Consider the following 23516-nt stretch of genomic DNA (forward strand, 5'->3'; position numbering starts at 1 on the left):
CTTTAAGAGTTTGCAAATTAAGAGAATGCATAAATGTGTATATGTACATTTAAACATGATTTGTAGAAACAGACAGACATACGTGCATATACTTAATCAAACTGTCCTGAAATATGACTTCTAAGAGTTCAGGGCTGTGGACCCCAGGAAAATCACATTGTCACTTAAATTAAAAACTACAGTTATCTGGAAAACAAGATTTGGAGCTTAAGTTTGGTACTCTGAGTCAGTCCCATGAATGGACTTTTTCTCCCTCTGGGCTACCAGAAGCCAACCTAAGTAGCTCTTCTCTGGGTGTAAATCCCTAGATCTTGTTACTTCAGATAAAGTTCCAGTGTTCCTGTACTCTCTTTCCCAGACTGATTGACTTAACTCAGTTGGTACGTCCTCCAAGTTCCTTCTTCTTTCAAGACTTACATGTCTTAGAATCTAAGACTAAGACTGAGTTTTGATTCCCCAGTCATTCAAGAAATTCCACTTAGTCTGTATTAGATACCCGGTACAAAGTTGAGTTCTAGAGATATAAAGTGAACAAGGTAGACAATCTGCATTTGCAGGTTGGGAAGAGAGGCAACTACACAATTATAGTACAGCAAGGGAAGGGCGGAAGGGCTATGATTGAGAAAGATAGCATCATTGGGGATTTATTTTGGAGTTAAACATCTACACTGTCCTCTCCATTGCCTGACTGAACACAGGGGAATGCAGTGGGGAGAGTCACAGAGAGATTTGACAGAGACTAAACTAACACAGGCACTACAAAGGGACTATTGCTCGACTTTATTAGTTGGGTACCTACAATATAGCTATATGTTACAGACCATTGCTATTAAAAGGAAGTCCTAATACATCCATCTTTAGAATTTATTTATTTTTTATTTTTATTTTTTTTGAGACGGAGTCTGGCTCTGTCGCCTAGGCTGGAGTGCAGTGGCCGGATCTCAGCTCATTGCAAGCTCCGCCTCCCGGGTTTACGCCATTCTCCTGCCTCAGCCTCCCAAGTAGCTGGGACTACAAGTGCCCGCCACCTCGCCCGGCTAGTTTTTTGTATTTTTTTTTAGTAGAGACGAGGTTTCACCATGTTAGCCAGGATGGTCTCAATCTCCTGACCTCGTGATCCGCCCGTCTCGGCCTCCCAAAGTGCTGGGATTACAGGCTTGAGCCACCGCGCCCGGCCTTTAGAATTTATATGTGTGCTTTTATGTCTGGAGACTATCTGTAGCCTTTTGAATGTGGGTGTCCATTACATTGTTTGGAATTTGGTATATATTTTCCTAGAGAAGCATCATGAATTATGACCAGATCCCCAGGCTAGCCCAAAAGCCTGTTATATGCGTGATGTACTTGATATAAAGTACAGGAGTGTTGATTTGAGAGATCTTAAAAGCTATGTTGTGGTGGAAAAATATTCAGAATTCCAGGTTGGAATACAAGCAAGATTATTTTCCCCTCTGTAGCCTTTAGAGTGAGAACAAGGTTTCCTGTTCCCCACCCACTTCCTTACAGAACAATGTGAGGAAGAATTCCATTAGGTGCAGGTCGCTGAGTCCTAGGATAGGTGCTCTAGGGGAGGTAGGGGCTAGCAGGTGGTAAGAGGCAAGGGGGACCGTGTGAGTGTTGTGTGTGTGTGTGTGTGCGCGCGCGTGTGCACACCTAGTTGTTGACTGTTGAAGAAGGTTCATATACTATTTTAAGCGCTTTACACATGTTATCTAATTGAATCCCTATAACATACCCCCATGCAATGGTACCATTATTATTCCTCTAAAATGGTGGTGTGTTTCAGGGCTCAGGCCTTAGACTTTTTCTCTCACTAAACTCACTCATCCAGTCCCATGGCTGTGTCATCTATTTTATTCCCCTCTCCCCTGAACTCTGAACTCATGGCACCAACTGCTCATTACTTAGTGGAATAATAGAACTCTTCATGACATGTCCTAAACTGGACTTCTGATTTCATCCCTCTGAACTTGCTCCTGCCACAGTCTACTCCATCTTAGTAAATGGCAGTTTTGTGCTTCTAGGTGTTCAGGCCAAAACCTTGGTATTACTCTTCAATCTTCTCCTACTTTATATCCGGTCCATCAGCAAATACCATGTGTACATTAAAAACACCCAGACTCAAGTTCCTACTGATTCTCACTGTTTCTGCTGCCACCTCTTTGGTCTGTATCACCATCATCTATCTGCTACCTAGATTACTGTGATTGTTTCTTAGTAGGTTCCCTACTTCTGTCATTGTTCCATTGGTCTATTCTCCAGATAACAGCCAAATAAATTATTTTAAAACGTAAGTCAGTTCTTGAAATTCCTCTGTTCAGACTCTTCTAATGGCTTTCCATCTCAGGGTAAAATCAAAAAGTCCTCTCCAAGGCCTGTAAGACTCTGCATGTCCTGGCCACCTGCTTTCCCTCTGAACCCATTTTGTACAGTCTTTCTTTCTTACCAGCCTCACCTTCTTCCTTATTGATCAGAGACATATTCCTGACCACCCCTACATAAAGTATATAAAATAGCAAATGCTCTATACCACAGCCACACTACACAGGTTTTGATAGGTGGGTAGAAATACTCTGAAGGGTGTCTGTGCCTTCTGGTGGAGTGGTGAATGAGGTGAATGAGGAGAGGTGAATTCACCACAAGAAAAATGAACAAAGACTGAGCCATGCACGATAAAGGCAGACTTCATCCTCAACACATCTAAGCCACGGGCAAACCATGTTTATGTGATCAATTAAACTTGCTTTCTTGTTAAGACTCATGCCCTTATTACATTTTTAGGTGTTTCATATTTAGTATTTGAGGTAATTGTACATTGTAAGTGAAAAAAACAATAGTTCTGTTGGGAGGAAGGAAAATAATAAAACCAGTTTTAAGAAATATAAAAAACGAGAAGAGTAAATGAACTGGTAGAGAGAGGGTACACAGAAAACTGGTTTGACTTATTTAATGACCATTTTTATATGTGTCACTGACATCTGAAAGGTAGAGCTATTAAGTAACTCTATAAAGAGACAAAGAGCAATAGTTCCTCAAAAAGACAAGCAAGCCTAATATAATGTTTCTCATCTTAAATATCACCCCATTCCTGGTACTGAACTAGGTTTTATAAATCCAGTGGTGAACACTGATCTCTAACATCTTAATATGGCACTTCAATGTTGTTGGCTGTTTTTCCAGTTCTACATATGGGATAGTGCTAGGATTGGTTAGAAGAGCAGGAAGGTATAGGGGGTCCTAGTTCTCTCCTCTAATGTAAAGAGCTTCCATTGGTCTTGCTGGAATTCCAGATGGGCCCTTCATAATGTTCTAGTTGTATTTGTCAGGAGTCTGTAGGCTGTACTATCGAAGCCATTGTCTTGACTATCATGGTGTCTATTATGATGGTTTCAGTTCATTAAAGTTGTTTTAGTTCATTTTGTGCTGCTATAACAAAATATCTGAGACTGGGCAATTTTAAAAAGAAGAGAAATTAATTTTCTCACAGTTCTGAAGGCTGGGAAGTCTAAGATCAAGGTGTCAAAGATCAAGGAAGTCCAAGATTGAGGTTTGGTGGTCTGAAGAGGGTGGCTCTGTGCTTCCAAGATGGTGCCTTGTTGCTGTATCCTCCACAAGGGAGGAATGCTGTGTCCCCACATGGCGAAAGGGCAAGCTAGCTGAATGCTACATGAAGCCTCTTTTGTAAGTACCTTAATCCCATTAATGAGGGGAGAAGCCCTTATGACCTAATTACTTCTTAAAGTCTCCACCTCTGAAAACCATCACATTGGCCATTAAGTTTCAATATCTAAATTTAGGAGGGGATACATCCATACCATAGCACAAGCATTCCACCAACTCTTTTGGACAAGTAGAAGGATGGTATACATCCTCTTCCCACTTCATTTCTAGAATGTTCTTTGTTGTAAGGCAGTGTGGAGGCCAGGACAGTTAAGTTACGAGTTCTTAAAAGGTGGATTATCAACTAAATCACCTAGCTGTTCCTACTTGTGTCCTCTACTGGCTCAATTTCTTCCCCCAAATGCTTTGTAGATTTTCTCCAGAAACCTTACTACCAAGACTGGTTCCATCCTCCACGAGCCCTAGCCCCTGGTCAGTTGCTGGAGTGGGTGAGGGATGTGGTGAACGGGTCCCAACTGCAGCAGGCCAGAAAGGACTTTATGAAGGTTTCAGTTTGTTTTTTTTTCTAGGCTAGAATCTGGGTCAGCTCTTTCTTGTAAACAACACATGGCACTAGAAGTGGGAGACTAATTATGGATCATCTTGAATTGTGACTTTCTGACAATAGGGAGAGAAACTGGAAGTTATTTCCACAACTACCCAGCCCTGTGTCAGTGTTTCAGTTGTGGCCCTTGGTTGAACAGGCCAAGGGCAGACAGCTCCATCTAGATGGGAGGTGGCAATGCAGAAGTCCAGTCAGCCCCGGGTTCTGTAGGAACCTGAGGGTATTACAATTGTAGACTTGAGAGAGAAAGAGAGGTATGATAGAAACCGTCTTCAGCAAATGGATATAAAAAGAAGGGAAGGGTTTTAAAAGTGACCTGAAGCAGCTGGGGGCAGTGGTTTACTTTCAGATCAAGAGCAAATTGTGCTAACAAGGAAAGTTAAGGAGGAGAGAATGAAAACACTCAGCCTTCCGGATTTAACACAGCTGGAAACAATGAGAATCTGTGAGAATCAGGAAGTCACTCAAGTTGAGAAAGTGCTGATTAAAGGTGAGCAAGGCCCTGGAACATCTACTAGTAGAGAGAGAGAGAGAGAGAGAAAGAGAGAGAGAAGAGAGGGGAGAGAGGGAGTCTGGGGGTATTACATTCCATTTGTCTCGCCAGCACGGCAGATCAGGAGCCATGCTGGGAGCCAGCATTATAGGAAGAAGCAAGTATGCTCAACATATGGAAGGAGATGTAAAAATGTCAATAAATGGGTTTGCTTTGCCAAATGTTGTAAATAACAACACATGTGCAGACGGGAGGACAGAAAGGAGGAGCTGGGCAGCCCTCCCAGGATGGGGGCTGCTTTGCTGGCGTTGGAGCGGCTGCAGTGGTGTTGGACCTCACTGTGAAGTACCCTGGAGACTCTGGTAAGCCCTGACAGCGTTTTTATCTAAGTTGGAAAATGGTGATTAAAGAAAAGAGAAGGGTAAGTAAGACTATAAGACTGAAGCAGAGAATTTGTATTAGGAAGCTAAGTACTTCAGGTCCCGTTTTAGTTGAAGATGACCTGATAAAACTGAAAGGTTTAGAACAGTGGTCCATATTCTTATCCAAAACTCAAGTCAAACTCTGGGCCTAACACAAATATTGCCTTTCTTGGAAAGTAAAACAATTAAGGGAGAACAGATTAAGTAAAGATGTAATTGGCAGTTAGATTAACTTGTGTAAGCAATTATAGCAAATGCTAATATTTCATGAGTGATTATAGCTGCTGGGCCCTGGGCTAAATTCTTTACTAGGATTATCTCATTTGGACCTCTCAATAGTCCCAATTTATAGCTGTGGAAACTGAGGCCTAGTGAGCAGAACTAACTTGCATAAAATCATGAAGTAAAATTGTTGTAGAAAGAGGATTCAGACTCCAGGGCCAGCCACTACTGTCAGTCCATCTTCTCCTAATTGATAATCACGAATGCTGAGGAGCTGGGATTTCAGTCTGGGTCTGTCTGACTTCAGTGTTCTTCCACTTTTCACTGTGGAAGCACTATCTCTTCTGAAGAGCTGAAAAACAGAGTACCCACCAGAATTTTTGAGATGTTGGAATAGGTGAGAGGGAGAAGAATGGTAAGATGTGTAACGTTTAATCCAAGGAACAACCCAATGAAGTAGGTACTACTGTGGTTCCCCCATTGCATACAGTGCCCAGAGATGTTCAGTAACATGTCCAAGGTCACACAGCTAGAAAGTGGCAGTGCCAAAGTTCAAGACCAACTTCAACGTTCACACTTAACCAACTGTACTCCTTCTGTACATGTAAAAAGACCCATGACTCTAGGAAAGAGAGGAAGAGCTCCTGTGTCATATGAGAGAAGGTTGCTCTGCTGAGAACTTAAGATGATTAACACTTATAATAGTTAACACTTAGTGAACACTCACGGTGCGTCCCAGTCATTGTTCTAAGTGCCTTACGTGCATTAGGTATTAAATCTTCAACACAGCACTATAAAACGCATATACTCCTGTCAACTTTACAGATGAGGAAACAACACAGAGATTAAGTGATTTGTCCAAGGTCACACAGCCAGTAAGTTGGACAGCTGAAAGTCAAATTCAGAGTTCTTTGAATTCCATTCAATTCAAGAAATGTCAGAAGTTACCTTCCAAGTGCAAGATCCTGTTTAGTAGCTACAAGAGTTATGCAGGTAGGTAAGATACAGCACCTGTGCTCAACATTGGGTGGAAGATAAGAATAAGTAAGGGCAAAGAGAGGCAAAACAAAGTAAGTGTCCTGAGAGGTGCAAGCGCAGGACAATAACAGTCAGAGACAGGGGAATCTTACCTAGTACAGGCTGGACTCAGAGCGGGGTATGAAGACAGTGACCCCAGACGTGACTTTGAAGATGAGTGGAATGTTGATAGGGGGGACTGGGGGATAGCAGGAGAAAATCTTAAGGAAAGCTTGAGGAAATTGGTCAAAGCTACACAGCTATTTAATATTTATAAGTTTGTTACAGATAAAGCCCTTAGAACAAAGTAAGCACTCAATGATTGTCGCTGCTTCTGCTGCTATTGTTATGGACTGAGCTGGAACTTGATGCTGAGACTTGTGATTTTTTTTCACTGTTGATGAGGCAGTTGATAAGTCTAGATAGGAAGTCTGTCATCTTGTGGCTGTCCTGGTTTGCTGGGCTGAAGTCCTTTTTTATTTAATTTGATAGGTCCTGGGGAGTTATGGAAGATTTTTAATGTGGAAATAACATGAATATTTAGCTGTATTGTGGGAAAAATAGCATACTGTCTGCTGGGTACTGAGATAGGGATTTTTTCTTCCCCCTACCTTTCCTCCTTGTGTTGAAAAGACTTACTTTCAAGCTCTTCATTACCTGCTAATGTTGTGGAGGGGAGTGTGACCTGCCTCCTTGGACTTCTAGTGAGTTCTGTCCAGCTCTTCACTCCCCAGGCAGCCTTCTAGTCCATCTTTTCTGAATAACTCAACCCTTCTTGACTGGATTTTTCTCGAAGCTGCAGTATCTCTCACTCCCTGCTTTCTTTCCTTTTCACTCTATCTCTCTCCAGCACTCCATGCCCCATCTGAAGGCCAAAGGTGAAAGATGACAGGAGACATCTTACTTTGGCTACTATAGCAATATTCTTGTGCTTTGCTGCCCACTTTTGAAGTGTTGCCCTCCTGTGAAAAGTTATTTTGCATAACATTGCTTTGCTCTTCCAGAGGCTTTGGGCTTTCTTTAAGCTTCTTCTAAGCAATCATGAGAGGATGGTCTTCTGTCTCCAGGTGGGGCGTCTGAACACATCTTCCCCAGTGGTGCAAGCATTCTCTACTATATACAGAGCCACTCGTTCCCTGTTCACTTTTTTGTTTCTAAGAAAAATGCAGTCAGAGATGATGAACCTTCAATTATATTACATAAGCCCTGGTTTGAGCCATCGATTTACAAATGACTCAGCTGTACATTTTCAAAATTTAAAGTGCTATTGAAATTAACCTATAAAATTTCTAGGCTACTCCCCATTTATGAAGGCTGTGTTTGTTATCTTCACTTGATCCCAGAGATCCTCTCTCCAACCTTTTCCCTCTGCACTGCACCCTGTGGCCCAGAGCCTGACCTATGTATTCCACCTCCATGGCCCCCTTGCCCTCTGATTTCCAGGTGGGTTTGACCAATGAGAGGTACCAGCAGGACATCAGAGAAAGAGAGCAAGTTGGGGATATTTATTTCTCTGGCACTCTCTTTGTGGTGCTACTGTGGATTGACCACATCCCGCAGTGGAAGATGTGTCAGGGGGGCATCTCCACACAGCCCTCTGTTCTCTCCAGAATATCTTCAGGTTCTGGAAACCCCTCCCCTCCTCTCACCTCTTCAAGTCTGGGGAGAGTGCTAGACCAGGGTTTTGTACTATCTGTCATGGCTTTCCTATACCCTGCCCATGCCTGTAAATAGTCCCTTCGTTGTACTCTTTTCAAATTATCCAATTTGAACATGCTGTCTGTTTCCTGCTGAGACCTTGACTAATACAATGTCCAAAACTCTTGCTTTGTGTGAGTGCTCCAATATTGCTTGTTTTGTTTAACAAATCTATAATTCACTGTAACTCATTCTTTGTAGACACAGGTTTTTCTGTCTTGAAGAACAACTTTCTCACCCTCATACCTCATAAAAGATGATGTTTCCTCTGACCCTGTTCTTTTGCGGGAAACTTGTTTGAAATACCTTTTCTTAATGATGTTATTAGGTTTGTGGGAATGGAATACAAATGCCCTATTTGCTTGTCCCATCTAACCTTGGGTAAATTTGAGGGTCTTCCTCCCCTTTTTATTATGTTCATTGAAAGAATATGCAAGAGCTGCAAATTTTGTGAGACCATGGGCATTAAAATCCTACAGGTGTACACATCTGGTGCAAAAGGAGATGCTGGAAACAACTTGCTTTTTTTTTTAACACTCCATAAAAATTCATAAGCTGCTGCTTCCACAGGGAATTGAATTAATTGAATTATTGCCCATTGGGAGCTTAAGGTGGAACAGTGGCTCCAGAAGGTGTCCTGAAGAGAACCATAAATGAGGAATGTGGATGATTTCCTTTGAAAACTGTGAGTTGGAAACTGCATGTTCCTGATTCTTTCAAGACTGATCCCAAATGATATCAAGAATAGCATGAGGTTCACATAGCTCAGCAGGTGTGAAATTCTGCAGCTGAATTAAATAGGTTCCATTATATTTCAGAAAGAGTTCTAATGGGTTTCTATGGAGCACAGCCTAAGAATATCATGTCTCTCCTTTGTATCTCAGGATGGCTGGCTTGGTTTATTGTTACTAATATTATACTTCAATCTCCCTGTAAAATGGACAAAAATGAGCAAAAGGCCTATCTTATCCCTAGGAGGATCTAGATATTAAAACACCAAAAGGGGAAGTCAAAAAGATCCCACTTACAAGGCCAGACCAAAAATGAATGCTGAGGATATAATTTAATTGTAAATTTAATATTCTTGTTATTCATATAAATACTTTCTTCTAATGAGCTCATTTTGTCCTGGATATTATTGAGGAATCATTTGGTTTTAGAGATGAAGGGATTTTAAACACTGCAAAACTTTAGGTTTCTATTCTTTAAAAATCTGAACTGGGCTCATTTAAGCTTACATTCAGTTGAAAAATAGCTATAGATATTTCTTTTCTATTACTTATTAATGCAACATTGTATTCCCAGTTTTTGTTATTAATATTTAAGCTGACATTGTTATCTTTAAGTTCTTGCAAACTAACAAATCTCCCATCATTCATTTACTTGTTTTTCAATCAAAACTGAATTTGAAGTCAGAATGAATCATTCGTTAATCTTTTCCATGTATCCTATTTCCTTATTTATCCTCCTTAGCTGGCCATGACATGGAATCAAGGCATACTTTTGTATTTGTTGCCCTTATTGCAAAAGTTTTGTATTTCTGTCCTTAATTTTAGAAGCAGTTGAGGTGAATCTTTAACATTCTTTTTGTCTAAGAAAAAACAAATTTAAACTTAAGTTGCTTTTTGTATGTCTTGCTTATTTTTATCCTTTTATGGATCATTTTCTATTGAAAAATTCTTGCTTTTTAGTTTGAGTCACCTGGAAGAGAAAAAATATAGACAGGTTATTTATGAGCATCCAAATTTAACATTTAAACTCTAGAGAAAGCTTTTGTTAAAGGCTATATGTTCGCCTTTCTTGAGCATGTTTAATCCCAGAGATAAACAGATGTCTCTTTTCTTATGTATTTTTTTCCAATCATGGTAAGATAAAAATCTGAAATTGAGGAAAATCCTTAAAGGAAATGTCAGGCAATCATCACCCTGTTCCTTGGATTCCCTGTTTGACATTCTGCTAAATGAATGGCACCTGCTCAATGAAACTTACTCACTGAATATCACCACTACAAGGAGTTCACTAAGACATAAGGCAGGACATACTGTTCTAACCCAAATTGTTAAAAGATCCGTGGCTCCTTGTGTAAAATTAAACTCTTTCTCCCTGTTTTGACTTCTGCTTTTGTATACAAAAGTTGTATTTGCTGTTTCAGAATTTGAAGGCAACTGGGCTTTAACTCAAACCTTATTTTCTATGCTGCTTATGCTTTTTCTTACCATGCACCTGTCTCTTAGATAACATAACTTGACTGAATAGTTTCCTTTGAAAGACTTTCAGTGTTTCTGTAGTGGGCAGTACCCAGAATTGGCCATGATCTCTCCAGGTTGCCGAGACTCTAGATGAGATTATCACCACCCAACCCCTTCTGGTCACACATCACAATACTGACTGATTTTACTTGATGGTAAAGCTAGTATAAGCATCTCCATGAATGTTTATCATTTTTCTATGGCTCCCAGGTTGTTCTCATGGACTTACTTGTGGTTAACTTCCCTCTCATTTTATATTTAAAGGCTTTCTAGACCAGAATTCCTATGGGCAAATGCATGGCTCTGCACTCTCATGAGTTATACCCAATTCCTAGAAAAGTAGGTTTTTTTAGAATTCTACAATTAAGACATCTGAATCTCATGCACGTTGATAACTCTGTGACAATAATGATATCCAGCAGAACCAGATGTCTTCTAAAGGTCTCTTCCCCTGGGTTTAATCATATGTATAAACATTTGTCAGGAAAGAAATTAGACAGTTTTGGAAAGATTAATTCCTTGTGTAGAAAGCCAGTAATGTCTCTAACATCCAAATTTATCGGGCGAAAGGAAATATTTTCACTTATTCATACAACAAACATTTATTAAATGGCTACTTCTGTGTAACAGATGTTGAACAGATATCTTCATGTTTTAGGTGGCTAGTCTTTAAGGTAGGAAACATACTGTCTTTATTTTAGGTCTTTTAATATTTAATTAATAAGTGCTATCAGGTTATTTGAAAATCTTGGATGAAAATTATTTTCACGTTTGCGAAATAATGAACTGGTCACAAACCCTCTTTTCTCCAGGCTTCCTTCTTCGTTAAAATGAGTCAAATGCCATTGCCTATGTCTTCAGTTGCCATTAACTTTCTAACATTTAAGTAAACTGTCATCTTGTTGTTGGTGATGTTTTCTCGGGGGAAAAGGTTGGTTGTTTTTTGTTTTAATTAATTTATTTTGCCTTACAAATATCTCTTCCTCCTAATGGGGTCTTCATCCAAACTCATACCAGATATTCAAGCTGCACTGGTGCTTGTTTCTCATTGTAATGATATGGACTTTACCCTCATGGACATACACTGGAGGTTTGCAACTCTACACACTTAACAGTAGAAAATGATGGCCGCTTCTGAAGTGCCAACTTCCTCTGCCATTGGCTTGCTCTTGATAAGCCTAACAATAGTAATAAATAGCTTTCATTCACATGTTATTGGTGGAGGGGGGTCTTCAAATGACTTTCATGTAGATCTGTAAGGTAGACAAGGCCATGTTCCTTCTCCATTCTGCTGTCAAGAAAGTCACAGCTGGCCGGGCATGGTGGCTCATGCCTGTAATCTCAACACTTTGGGAGTCCGAGACAGGCTGATCACCTGAGGTCAGGAGTTCAAGATCAGGCTGATCAACACGGAGAAACCCCTTCTCTGCTAAAAATACATTAGCTGGGCATGGTGGTGCATGCCTGTAATCTCAGCTACTCGGGAAGTTGAGGCAGGAGAATCACTTGAACCCGGGAGGCGGAGGTTGCAGTGAGCCGAGATCGCGCCATTGCCCTCTAGTCTGGGCAACAAGAGTGAAACTCTGTCTCAAAGAAAATAAAAAATAAAAAGAAAGCCACAACCCAGAAGGCCCGCTATTTACAGCTTGAGACAGGCGTGAAGGTATTCCCTTGGGGCTCCTTCCAGTATTTCATAAAGATGTCTCTTCTCTTTAAAGAAGTTTTGAGATTCTCCCATGAGAAGATTTATATTTTAATAGTGGATAGTGGTTTTTCGTTTTTCTTTTCCACATGGGTATGGTGATGGAAACTTATGCTTTCCAAATGTTAAACAACAGAAGAGTGATTAAATTATGACAGATTCATACACTGGGATACAATGTGGCTATTAAAATTATTGTTTTGAGGAATATATAATCACACAGGGAACTGCTCTTGATTATATCAATGTTGCAGGAAAGGAGTGGTACACTAAACAGCAGGATCCCCATTTTGTTTAAAAATTTTACATGTAAAAAAAAACACTGGAATGAATTATACCAAAATGTTAGCAGGAGTTTTCTCTGGATAGTAGGATTCTGGTTTACTTTTATTTTCTTCTTTATAGCTTTTTGAATTTTCCAGTTTTTCCTCAGTTGACTCATATAATTAAAAAACATAAATGTTATTTTTGCTATTCTCCACAGATTATTAAATTTTAGCTGGAGGAATCCTTTGAGTCTTGCTCTTTTTGAGTGATTCTTGCCATCTTTCATTTGTAAAATTACATTTTAGAATCAAACCTTAAATTGAAATGAGAGGATTGTTTTCATTATTAGTGTAGACATTTGAAATAGTATATCATTAGTGTAGACATTTTAAGTTGGCCATTATAACCCACTTGCTGGTCTGTTATTTCCAAAAAGTGACTCTTTTTTATATAATTCATTAATTCAGCCAAGCATTATTTTGAGGGCTTGCTATATTTGCCTGTAGATACATGGATGAAGACAACCCAGCCTCTGCTTTCAGGAAATACCAGTCTGGGTTGAGATACACACTAGTAAAGCAGTAATCACAACCGTCATTACACTGGAGGACGATTTCATGAGAAAAGGCTGTGCAGGGTGCTCAGGGAGCTCTGAGAAAGAACACCACATTCATCCCAGCTTGAGTGAGGTTGGAAAGCCCTCCCAGAAAATGGCCTCCTAGCTGAAGGAAGCTCTTCTTTGGATGGCCAACCTATGTCAATCTTGGTAGACAATCGTTGCCTCAAAGGTTTCTTACAATGATTAAGAGTTTGATATTAATTTAAAAAGACAAACCAGGCTGGGCACAGTGGCTGACATCTGTAATCCCAGCACTTTGTGAGACTGAAATGGGAGGACTATTTGAGGCTAGGAGTTGGAGACCAGTCTGGGCAACATAGCAAGATCTCATCTCTACAAAAAATAAAAACAAAAGGAGCCAGGCATGGTGGCGCATGCCCGTAGTCCCAGCCACTCATGAGGCTGAGGTGGGAGGCTCACTTTGGACCCAGGAGTTGGAGGTTGCAGTGAGTTATGGTTGTGCTGCTGCGCCCCAGCTTGGGCAACAGAGCAAGAGCCTCTCTGAAAAAGTGGGAAAAAAAAGAAGAGGAAACAAAGACAAACCAGTTAACTTGGGCTGTGGGACCTTTATATTTCTTTATTGGGAAGTTCTCTTAATCTTCAGAATTTCTCTTTCTGTTTATTTGGGGAATACTAAAGCATAATTGTCTTACTCTGAAATTATCACAATGATGTGTTTTTACTGCATAATTCATGCAGTAAAAATTGCAAAACTGTATATTACAGTATTGCAATACTGCATATTACGTATTCTTTTATGTAGTGGTTAATACTGATTTTGATCATGTCTTCCACTCCTGTTTCATTCTCCTGCCTCCCCTTACTCTGCAGAAGGAGGCAGTTTGATGTTTTTTTGTTGTTCTTTTACAAGGATAAACTGAGTTCCAGAATGATCACTTGGCTTCTCCAAATTGTGGGATGAGTTAGTAATGAAACTAGAAAGAGAAATTAGAATTTCTTTGTTCAGAGCTCTGACTTCTAAAGTATTTCTCCATGTAAGTAAAGTAGGTTGTTTGCCAAAAATTTATTCACCCTTTAAATCTTTACTGAAAGTAATGAGCTTAAAATAAAGTCTCATGAAGATAATATTGTTACAGCTTAGGATAGAAATTAAGGCTATTTGAGTAGTTTAAAATGTGTCCTGAGTGAAGCTTAAAATTTGTCTATTTAATTAATTTGTTCGGCAATGGATTTTAGATTTTTTTGGAAAAACAATAATTGAAACATTCTTACAACACATCTAAGTATTTTATGATATTTTGATTCACTTAAAATATTTTAAATAAGAGGGATGAGATTAAAAATAAAATCAGAATTGACACAGTATCTATTTGTATGCTACTGAATGATTATGATTTCATTATCAAAAGAGTTTCCTGGCTGGGTGCGGTGGCTCATGCCTGTAATCCCAACACTTTGGGAGGCCAAGGCGGATGGATCACCTGAGGTCAGGAGTTCGAGACCAGCCTGGCCAACATGGCAAAACCGTGTGTCTACTAAAAGTACAAAAACTAACCGGGTGTGGTAGCACGCGCTTGTAATCTCAGCTACTCGGGAGGCCCAGGCTTTGGCAGGAGAATCACTTGAACCCAGGAGGTGGAAGTTGCAGCGAGCCAAGATTGCACCATTGTGCTCCAGCCTGGGCAACAAGAGCGAAACTCCATCACACACACACACACACACACACACACACAGAGTTTTCCTATAAACTATTAATGAAAATACTACTGTTTACTGCTGTTTCAATGATGCTTTTAGTAAATATTTTTACTATTAAAATAATTGATACTCTAATAAATGATGTTCATTAGGTGTTTTATGCTAAAATACTCAAGGAACAGTATAAATAAATATGAAAGAAAATGCATGCACATGTTTCATTGAAGGTGCTAGCAGTTGAATTCCCTTTATATTAATGTTATTACATGTTTTTCCTTCTAGTTAAAAATGTTCATCTATTTTAGATTATTTAATAAAATGTACCATATTTTTATTTAAAATAAGTATTTTGTTGATTTAAATGTAGAAAATGTTGCACTAATTGGAGTTTGAAGAACTTTGTAGTACAAGAATTGTTTTATTATATTTTATATAGAAATTTTTATTTACTACAATTTTGGCGATTTAATTTTAGAGATATCACCTCATACTATTTAATTTTTGGCTCCTACTTCAACCGGGCTTAAGATTTTATATGTAATGCATTATTGCCAGAAAATGCTGCTTATCAACTCTCACTGGGGCTTTTCTAGGAAAAATGAAAATAAAAAACATAACCATCACTATGAGGTTCAAGGGTTTATTTCAGAGTTCAAGAGAGATATAAGCAGAAACTGATATTTTGTCTGGGGATCTAGAATTTGTATCTAACTAAACTTCATGAGAGCAGAGTGATGTTCAGTGGTACCCACTGTCCTTTGCTCTGAGCATCTGTGATGATGGGATTGAAGAACATGGAGCTTCCTGAAGATGATTCAGTAGCCATGTCATAATTTTCAGCCAGTGTTACTTGCGTAGCCATGGGCAAGTTATTTCACTTTCTGAGCCTCTTAACTATTGAGCTTTGAGCAAATAGTATCACAGGCATGAAAATAGGTACAAAAGAAGAACGTAGATCCCATCCTTGGACTCTATGGGGATACTGACCTAATCCACTAAATTATATACCAGTATCAAAAAATGGAAAAACTCTGCAGTTAGGCAAACTACAAATATAAGGGGTGAGAAAATAACAGAAGGGTTAAACACAGGTAGGTGAAATCAATACTGGAAAGCTTTAGGGGGCAAGGAGGGAGGGGGACCTATGCACCACGGATTGGCCAAGCTAATGCTGATTTTTTTAGGATCTGGACCTGGTTCACAAATGACTTGAAGTAATTATCTTAGAAGAGGAAATATGTGTGTGTGTGTGCGTGCGCGCGCACGCACGCTTACTCTCAATGTGGATTAACTATTACCTATTAGAGTTATCATGATCAGGATTCAGGTGCTGATGAAGTAGATCGTACTTCCTTAAATATAGGCTTCTACTTATTTTGATCTGCTTCATTCCTGTGGCATAGGAGAGTAAGCTCTGGCGCCAGTTTCCCTGAGTTTGAATCCTAGCCCTGCCATATTGTCAGTGGTCTTGTAAAAGTTACTTAATTACTTTGTTCCTCTGTTTTCCCATCTGTAAGACGGGGATAATATTGATACCAACCTTATAGACTATTGTAGAGATTCAATAGGGTAGTTAATGTATGTAATTGATGTTCTAAATGCATATAAATCATTTAGAATAGTGCCTGGAACTCAATACATGATAGGCATTAGTAGTAGTGGTGGTGGTGGTGATCTCCATTTCCTACACCTGCTTGTTTGTCTTAAAAAACCATAGTACTGACTCAGTTCTTGCCCCAAAGCAGAGCTGTATGGGAAATTCTGATTCATGGATCAAGGGAACCATGCGAACTCGCAGATCTTCTCCCTTCCAATATCCCCTGCCTCTCCTAATTGTACTCTACTGTTCTGCCCCTGACAATCCAAAACTGTGACCTGAAAACTGAGTTTTAAGGAATTTGTTCTTCAGTAACACATGCTCGTCTTTGTATCCCCAGGAATGAGGGGAGAATCATACTTCATCGGAATGAGGAGCCCGGGACAGCAGGGACACATCCCTGAAGATGGAGGACTTTTCTTACTGTGTTGCATAGACAGGGACTGGGCTGTCACTCGTTGTTTTGCAGAAGAAGCCTTTCAAGCAATCACTGACTTCAATGACCTCCCCAACTCGTTGTTTGCGTGCAATGTTCACCAGTCAGTATTTGAAGGAGAAGACAGCAAGGTAAGATGCCTTTTTCTGTTCCTGAAACATGGGGAGATGTGGCATTGTCTCAAAGTAATCCTGTTGTTCATTTGTGGTTGGTGTTTTGAAGGTTTTGAAAATGTTTACTTGGCTCTATTTTTGGCATGTGTACCAGTATAAGAAAATCCTGTTCTATTATCAATTAACTTTAGAGGTACATCTGACAGGTTTGTAGATGAAAATATGTTGAATCAAATTGAGTCCTCTGTGACTCATAGGTCTGTCTAGCAAAACAAATGGTGTTAATGTGGATGGTAGGAAATGCCCCTTAAGCTAGGAAGCAGAAGTCTTAAACTCCTAAATGTTTCCTTTTCCCCTTCTCTGCCATAAATATAATTTGCCTTTCTCAAAACAGTATAAACTCCATTTTACCTCCAACCTTCCTGCAGCTTGATGAATGTTCTAAAAAAGCCTTCTTAAACTGTGAGCCAAGTCTCACAGTAGATATTAGAGAAGGTAAGTTGGTTGGCATCTGAGTCCTTCTTTGTTCACTGATACCGTGGTGGTATTGCCATGTGTGTGTTGTAAGAATTTGAATGAAGCAGTAACTCCTCAATTTGAAATGATTGGGGAATGAGGTTTTCTATGTATTAACATTTTCCATCTTCCCATTTTAAGAAACAGACTTAACTTAGTGTAAATGTTTTTGGCAATCACAGTAAATATTCCATTTGGAGACCTTTCCAAAGTTTATTTCAGATTTCTCTGACCTTTAAATGGGGTATCTAAATGGATTAAACCTTCCCTTGTGGATGTAGATTCTTAGTTATAAAAGCCACTATTATACTACTGAAACATGGACAAAATATTTTGGATAAAGGGCCTTTTTTTCTTTTTTCTTTTTTGTTTTGTTTTGTTTGAGACAGATTCTCGCTCTGTTGCCCAGGCTGGAGTGCAGTGGCCTGATCTTGGCGCACTGCAAGCTCCGCCTCCTGGGTTCAGGTCTTTCTCCTGCCTCAGCCTCCCCAGTAGCTGAGACTACAGGCGCCTGCCACCACGCCCAGCTAATTTTTTGTATTTTTAGTAGAGATGGGTTTCATCATGTTAGCAAGGATGGTCTTGATCTCCTGACCTCGTGATCCGCCCACCTCCGCCTCTCAAAGTGCTGGGATTACAGGCGTGAGCCACTGCGCCCAGCCGGGCCTTTTTGTTTTTCTAAACTAAAGTATATGACTCTCTGTGAGATATAAGAGTAGGCTTTATGATTGCTGTTTCACAAGCTTTTGGTCTTTGTGCCCATTGCTGAAGTCTGTGTCTGGCACAATTACTGGAAGTCTGATTTATGGATATGATTGATTTTGTAGACAATCCTGATAGCCACAGAGAAAACCATCCAAGAGGATTAGGAGTTATTTTAAGCCATTTAAAGATATTTTTATAATGATATCAGTTTGGAGTTGAACTGTTGAAATTATGGGCTGAAAATAGCTTGAAATGCAAGGAATTATATATAATTAGAATCTCCAGTGCAATGATCATCAGACTATTTAAAGTAAGAAAGTGGCACATGCCAATTTCTTCTTTGAAAGAAACTGGGAATTTTGTTCTTGGATTATAACCAGATTATCACAAATGATAATTTACTCAGGGCAAGTAGTTTCCTCTGAAATATACCTGCCATAAACTGTAAAGCAATAGTCTATGTATTCTCATTATATCACAATGAGATTTAATTAGAAGGATTTTCACAATATCACAATTAGAAGGATTTTCCTTAGAGATTTAATTGGGGTTTTGATTCTTTCCTTTTAAAATACTTCCCAGTAGATTGAAACTATGAGACCTAGGAAGGTGCTAATCTCATTTAGCAGTGCTGCTCAAGAATGGCTGATTAACTGAATTAGAACTGAGGACACAGAAGGACAAGGGCTGGTGGGGGGAGTTCATGAGAGTCTGCACACATCTATCTTGATATTCTGATTTGTGACTGAATAGTGGATTACAAGATTTTCTCATCTAATGTGTATATGAAGTTTGTGCATAGCAGTTTGGGAAATAGTATTTGGTTTTAGGATGACCTTGATAAAATTTTGAGGCAAAATAAACAAGAATATAGTTAATCGCACTCAGTTTCAAATGATTTAGATCACAATTTTACAACCATGGAGGTGAATTTTATAATTGGCCAAAGTCTATGTAATTCAGCTTACTAAATCAGAAAGTCTTCTACCTGGGGGAGATTTTTTTATTTTACTCTTCCTTTTGTGGATAGTCTTTAGGATACCAAATAATCTGACATGGATTTAGTTTTGATTTAATTATATCTATATGGTTGAAGGTGACAAAACAGGATAATCAGATACCAGATAAGTTGACAGTAGCCAGAAGGCATGATCACTGGGACTCCAGAAAAAAAAGTGGAGCGTATTGTGGCATCTCATTTTCACTGCCATATTTTTCTTCCAGACCCAGAAATTCATATTGCTTTCCTTTAACCTCCTTTTAAACTATTATAATAAAATCACTTATTTTAAGACATTAAGTATCATACTCCATTCTGTCAGAATATTCTTTCCACAAGGTTTAGATTTTGTGAATCTGAGCCATCAAGTCTGATGATGGGTACTTTTCCCAAAGGGTGGACATTTTAGGCACTGTGATAAGTGCCTAATATGAATATAAGTGGGGAGATATTTTTAGGCAGGGGTAAAAGAAGCAAAAAGCATTTCCAGCACTCCTTGTATTTGCCTATGGGCAAGGCTGGCCATGGTAATTGTTTTTCTATTTGGCTTTGGGAAGATGTATTCAGCAGCCTGGAATTATAGCAGTGGGTGGAGACATCAGAAATGATGCTTAGCCTTCATTTCCAAGGTTTAGGAGGGTAGGTGGTTTCATATGTAATTTGTTTTGGCAGAGTCCTTTCTTTTTTGGCAAAGCCGGCTTCTGAAATCCTTGTGTCTTGATATTGACGGATTTGGGTTTAGCCTTTGCCCTACAATTATTATAAAGTATATATTTAACTTCCATAGTTGGGTAGGAATTAAACCTTTTGCTTTCTGTCACAAATGAGTCTTGCAGCATTCTCTTCTCTAGTTTCCCACGTCTGAGATACCTTTTTGTTTTTGAGGAAATTTATGGGGTACTAAATGGAACTTCTCGTAATATAGGTAACAGCACAGGATATGATCTGGATCTGTTTATTTCTGTATCACTTTGTTCTATTCAAAGTGATAAATATTCTGATATGCTCATTTCTGTTGTCCTATTTACATTCTAAGTTCTGACACCTAAAGCACATGTTAAAAAACAGCTTTGTGTTGTCCGTAATGTTCATTCCAATTTTCAGTTAGGTAGAATTCTGTGAGATTGTATTTTGATTTGATGCTTTTGCAATGAGTGAGCACATACTTCATTGAGGCTTGTTGTGGTCCAGATGGTTGAGATTTGTTTATATAACACAAAGGAGAACTGGAGCTGGAGGAAACTGGCATCTGAAACCAATAAATGCAGATTGCTGTTTGCGTGCTACAGCTTGAAGTATAAATATTTTTGTATGAAACACATTTAAAACTGTGATCTTCACAGTATCCAACACCTGAAAATTACTAGGGTACATTTCTCTTCAGAGCGCTCCCCTGGGTTCATCTTTTGGGATCCAGCTGGGCTGCAGAAGTCATCTTGAGGAAGGTGAGGCTGGGAAGGTTGTCCTTTGAGCAGCCTTGTGTCTGTGCTAAAGACAGATAAGGGTCTGCTGGGTTGGATGTTGGAATGCACTGCTTGCTAAAGGGGAACAGTGAAGCAATGACTATGAAATGTTTAGCCAAATTCAACTGAATAAGGAGAAACCAGAAAGGTGACTTTTTAAAAAAATTATTATACTTTAAGTTCTGGAATACATGTGCAGAACATGCAGGTTTGTTACATAGGTACACACGTGCCATGATGGTTTGCTGCACCCTTCAACCTGTCACCTACATTAGATATTTCTCTAAAATATGAATTTATTCAATTTATTAATAATTATAACAGCAGCAGCAAATACCTATATAGCGTTTGGCATGGTGCCAGGTGCTTTACATGAGCCCTTTACTTGTCATGACAACCCTATGAGGGTAGTATCTTTCTGTAACTCTACTTCCTGGGTGCATGTCAGGATTGTATTCCCTGCACCCTACTGGCTGTTTCTGCCCGATGTGTAAGCAGAAGTGACTTGTGTCATTTTTAGGCCAAGAATTTAATGTACCAATTCTGAAGAATGTTCCTTTTGCTCTGTTAGGGAAACTGGCATTGTGCCAAGTAGTGCTGGCTTAGGCAGTTTGGGTCCTGGAGTAAGGACAGTGATGATATAGGGTAGAATCCTAGCTAACCTATGATGAACATGTAATGCAACAAGAAAAATAAACAAATAAGAACTTTTGTTGGTTCAGGCCACTGGATTTTGGGGTTTGTTATTATAGTATAAATTAATCCATCTAGATTGATATAATAAGTATCATTATCCCTATTTTTCAGGAGAGGACACTAGAGAGCAGAGACTTTGCCCATGGTCTAAGGTAGTAGTGGCCAAGGCAGGATTCAAATCTAGGCTGCCAGGCTACAGAGTTCATGCTTTTAAACATTATGTACTACTGCCTCCTGATATACAGATATTTATAGAAAGCAGGTATGATATTTGGCTCTGGGGATGCAATGGTAAACAAGATAGGCTTAAATTTAATTTATGATGTACCAAGAGAGGTCTATTCAAAATAAGCAAACAAATAATAGACATAATAAATGCTGATGGTGATGCCAAAACAAAAGGACATTTAGCATATTTTCAACTACATTCATTCCCTTACACACACAGACAGACATACACACATCACACATGAACATACACAGTTTTTTAAAAATAAGGGGGTAATTCTGCCAACCATTAAAGAGTATGTTCTACTAGAATGGGCATGTGATGAGAGACCTGGCTCTACTGTTCTCTTAGTCTTTGTGTGTCTTGTAAATAGATCATTGCAATGCATTGCAGGTAGCTAGAGTGATTCTAATATTCAAAGATGTGCATTTTCATTCAGCATATCCACTAAATCTGAACCAATTTCTTCTTCTTGAGTTCAGCTGACAAAACGCTGAGCTAGTCTAACATTGCAGGCATTATGAGAGCATCCTAAAGGATTTTCAAAGCTAAATCTGATTATTTGTGGTTTTTGCTTTATTCTAGAGGAATTTTAACTAGAGGAACTCTCACTCTAGTTTGTAGGAGAATGTCGATGTTTACTTTAAACTTTACAACTGCAGGTCTACAATCTCTTGTCTATAGTAGTGAAATCTGAAAATTTGAAAACTGAGACTTTTTTTTCACAGTCCATTTTGAGACAAAACATCACTTCATTAAAATCTGACCTGAACTGATAAGAAGCTACTTGTAGTGTGACTAGTCAGCTATTTCTCTGTAGAAATATTCCTGCCTTTAATTACTAGGGGCTGCCCCAGACATTGCTGGGACATTACACAGTATGAACCCTGTGCCCAGTATTACATATCCAAATCCCCCCAATTCAGAATGCCAAACATATCACTCTTCAAGAGTTTCAGACAGTAGGTTGTAGATCTATAAAACATAAAAATGAATCTACATTCCATTTTCAAAACGAAGAATGAATTCATCATGGAAATCTGAAATGCCATAAAGTGAACAATTAAATGTATTTTGCCCATAAGATGCTCATGTCTATTTTCTTAATTTTTAAATAATTTATTTTTAATTGATTAACAAAAATTATATATACATTTATTGTATACAATATGTTTTGAAATATGTATGCATTATGTAATGACTAACAAGCTAATTACCATATACATTATCTCACATACTTATTACTTCTTTGTGGGGAGAATATATAAAATCTACCTTCCTAGTGATTTTAAAAGTACAATAGATTATTTTTAACTAAAGTCACCATGTTGTAGAATAGATCTTTTGAACTCATTCCTCCTGTCCAGCTGAAATTTTGTAGCCTTTATTCAACAACTCCCCAGCCCCTGGTAAGTACCATTCTACTCTTGGTTTCTATGTGTCTGACATTTTTATAATTCACATGTAGGTGAGATTATGTAATATTTGTCTTTCTGTACCTGGCTTATTTCACTTAACATACTGTCCTTCATTTTCATCCATGTTGTGCAAAGACAGGATTTCCTTCTTGTTTAAGGCTGACTAGTATTTCATATATACCACATTTTCTTTATCTATTCATCTATTGATGAACACTTAGGTTAAGTCCATATCTTGGCAATTATAAATAATGCTGCAGTGAATGATAGAGAGCAGATATCTCTTCAACACACCAATTTCATTTTATTTAGATGTATACCCAGTAGTGGGATTGTTGGATCAAATGGTGGTTCTATTTTTAGTTTTTGAAGGAAACTCCATACTGTTTTCCATAATAAGTGTACCAATGTAAATTCCCACTAACAATGTGTAATAGTTTCCGTTTCCTGACATCATCACCAACACTTTCACCTTTTTTACATTAGCCGTCCTAACAGGTGTGAGGTGATATTTCATTGTGGTATTAATTTGCATTTCCCTGATCATTAGTAATGTTGAGTACTTTTTAATATACCTATTGGTCATTTGTATGTCTTCTTTTGAGAAATGTCAATTCAGCTCCTTTGCCTATTTTTAAATCAGGTTATTTGTTTTCTTGCTATTGAGTTGTTTGAATTCCTTATGTATTTTTGGCTGCTAACTCCTTGTCAGATTTACAAATATTTTGTCTCCTTGCAAATATTTTCTCCATTAATTGTTTCCTTTACTG

At 38.7% G+C, this 23516-nt stretch overlaps 1 protein-coding gene across 1 annotated transcript in view; it reads left to right on the plus strand.

The window, feature by feature from the left end:
* Positions 1-23516, plus strand: part of RCAN2 (regulator of calcineurin 2) — a 265377-nt gene that overhangs the window by 18487 nt on the left and 223374 nt on the right. The window contains exon 2 of the mRNA XM_010356487.2: positions 16511-16737. Within this exon, the coding sequence (XP_010354789.1) occupies positions 16513-16737 (225 nt within the window). The 5' untranslated portion in view covers positions 16511-16512. The remainder of the gene's footprint in view (positions 1-16510; positions 16738-23516) is intronic.

Source organism: Rhinopithecus roxellana, chromosome 4 (assembly GCF_007565055.1).
Source record: "Rhinopithecus roxellana isolate Shanxi Qingling chromosome 4, ASM756505v1, whole genome shotgun sequence".
Classification (NCBI taxonomy): domain Eukaryota; kingdom Metazoa; phylum Chordata; class Mammalia; order Primates; family Cercopithecidae; genus Rhinopithecus; species Rhinopithecus roxellana.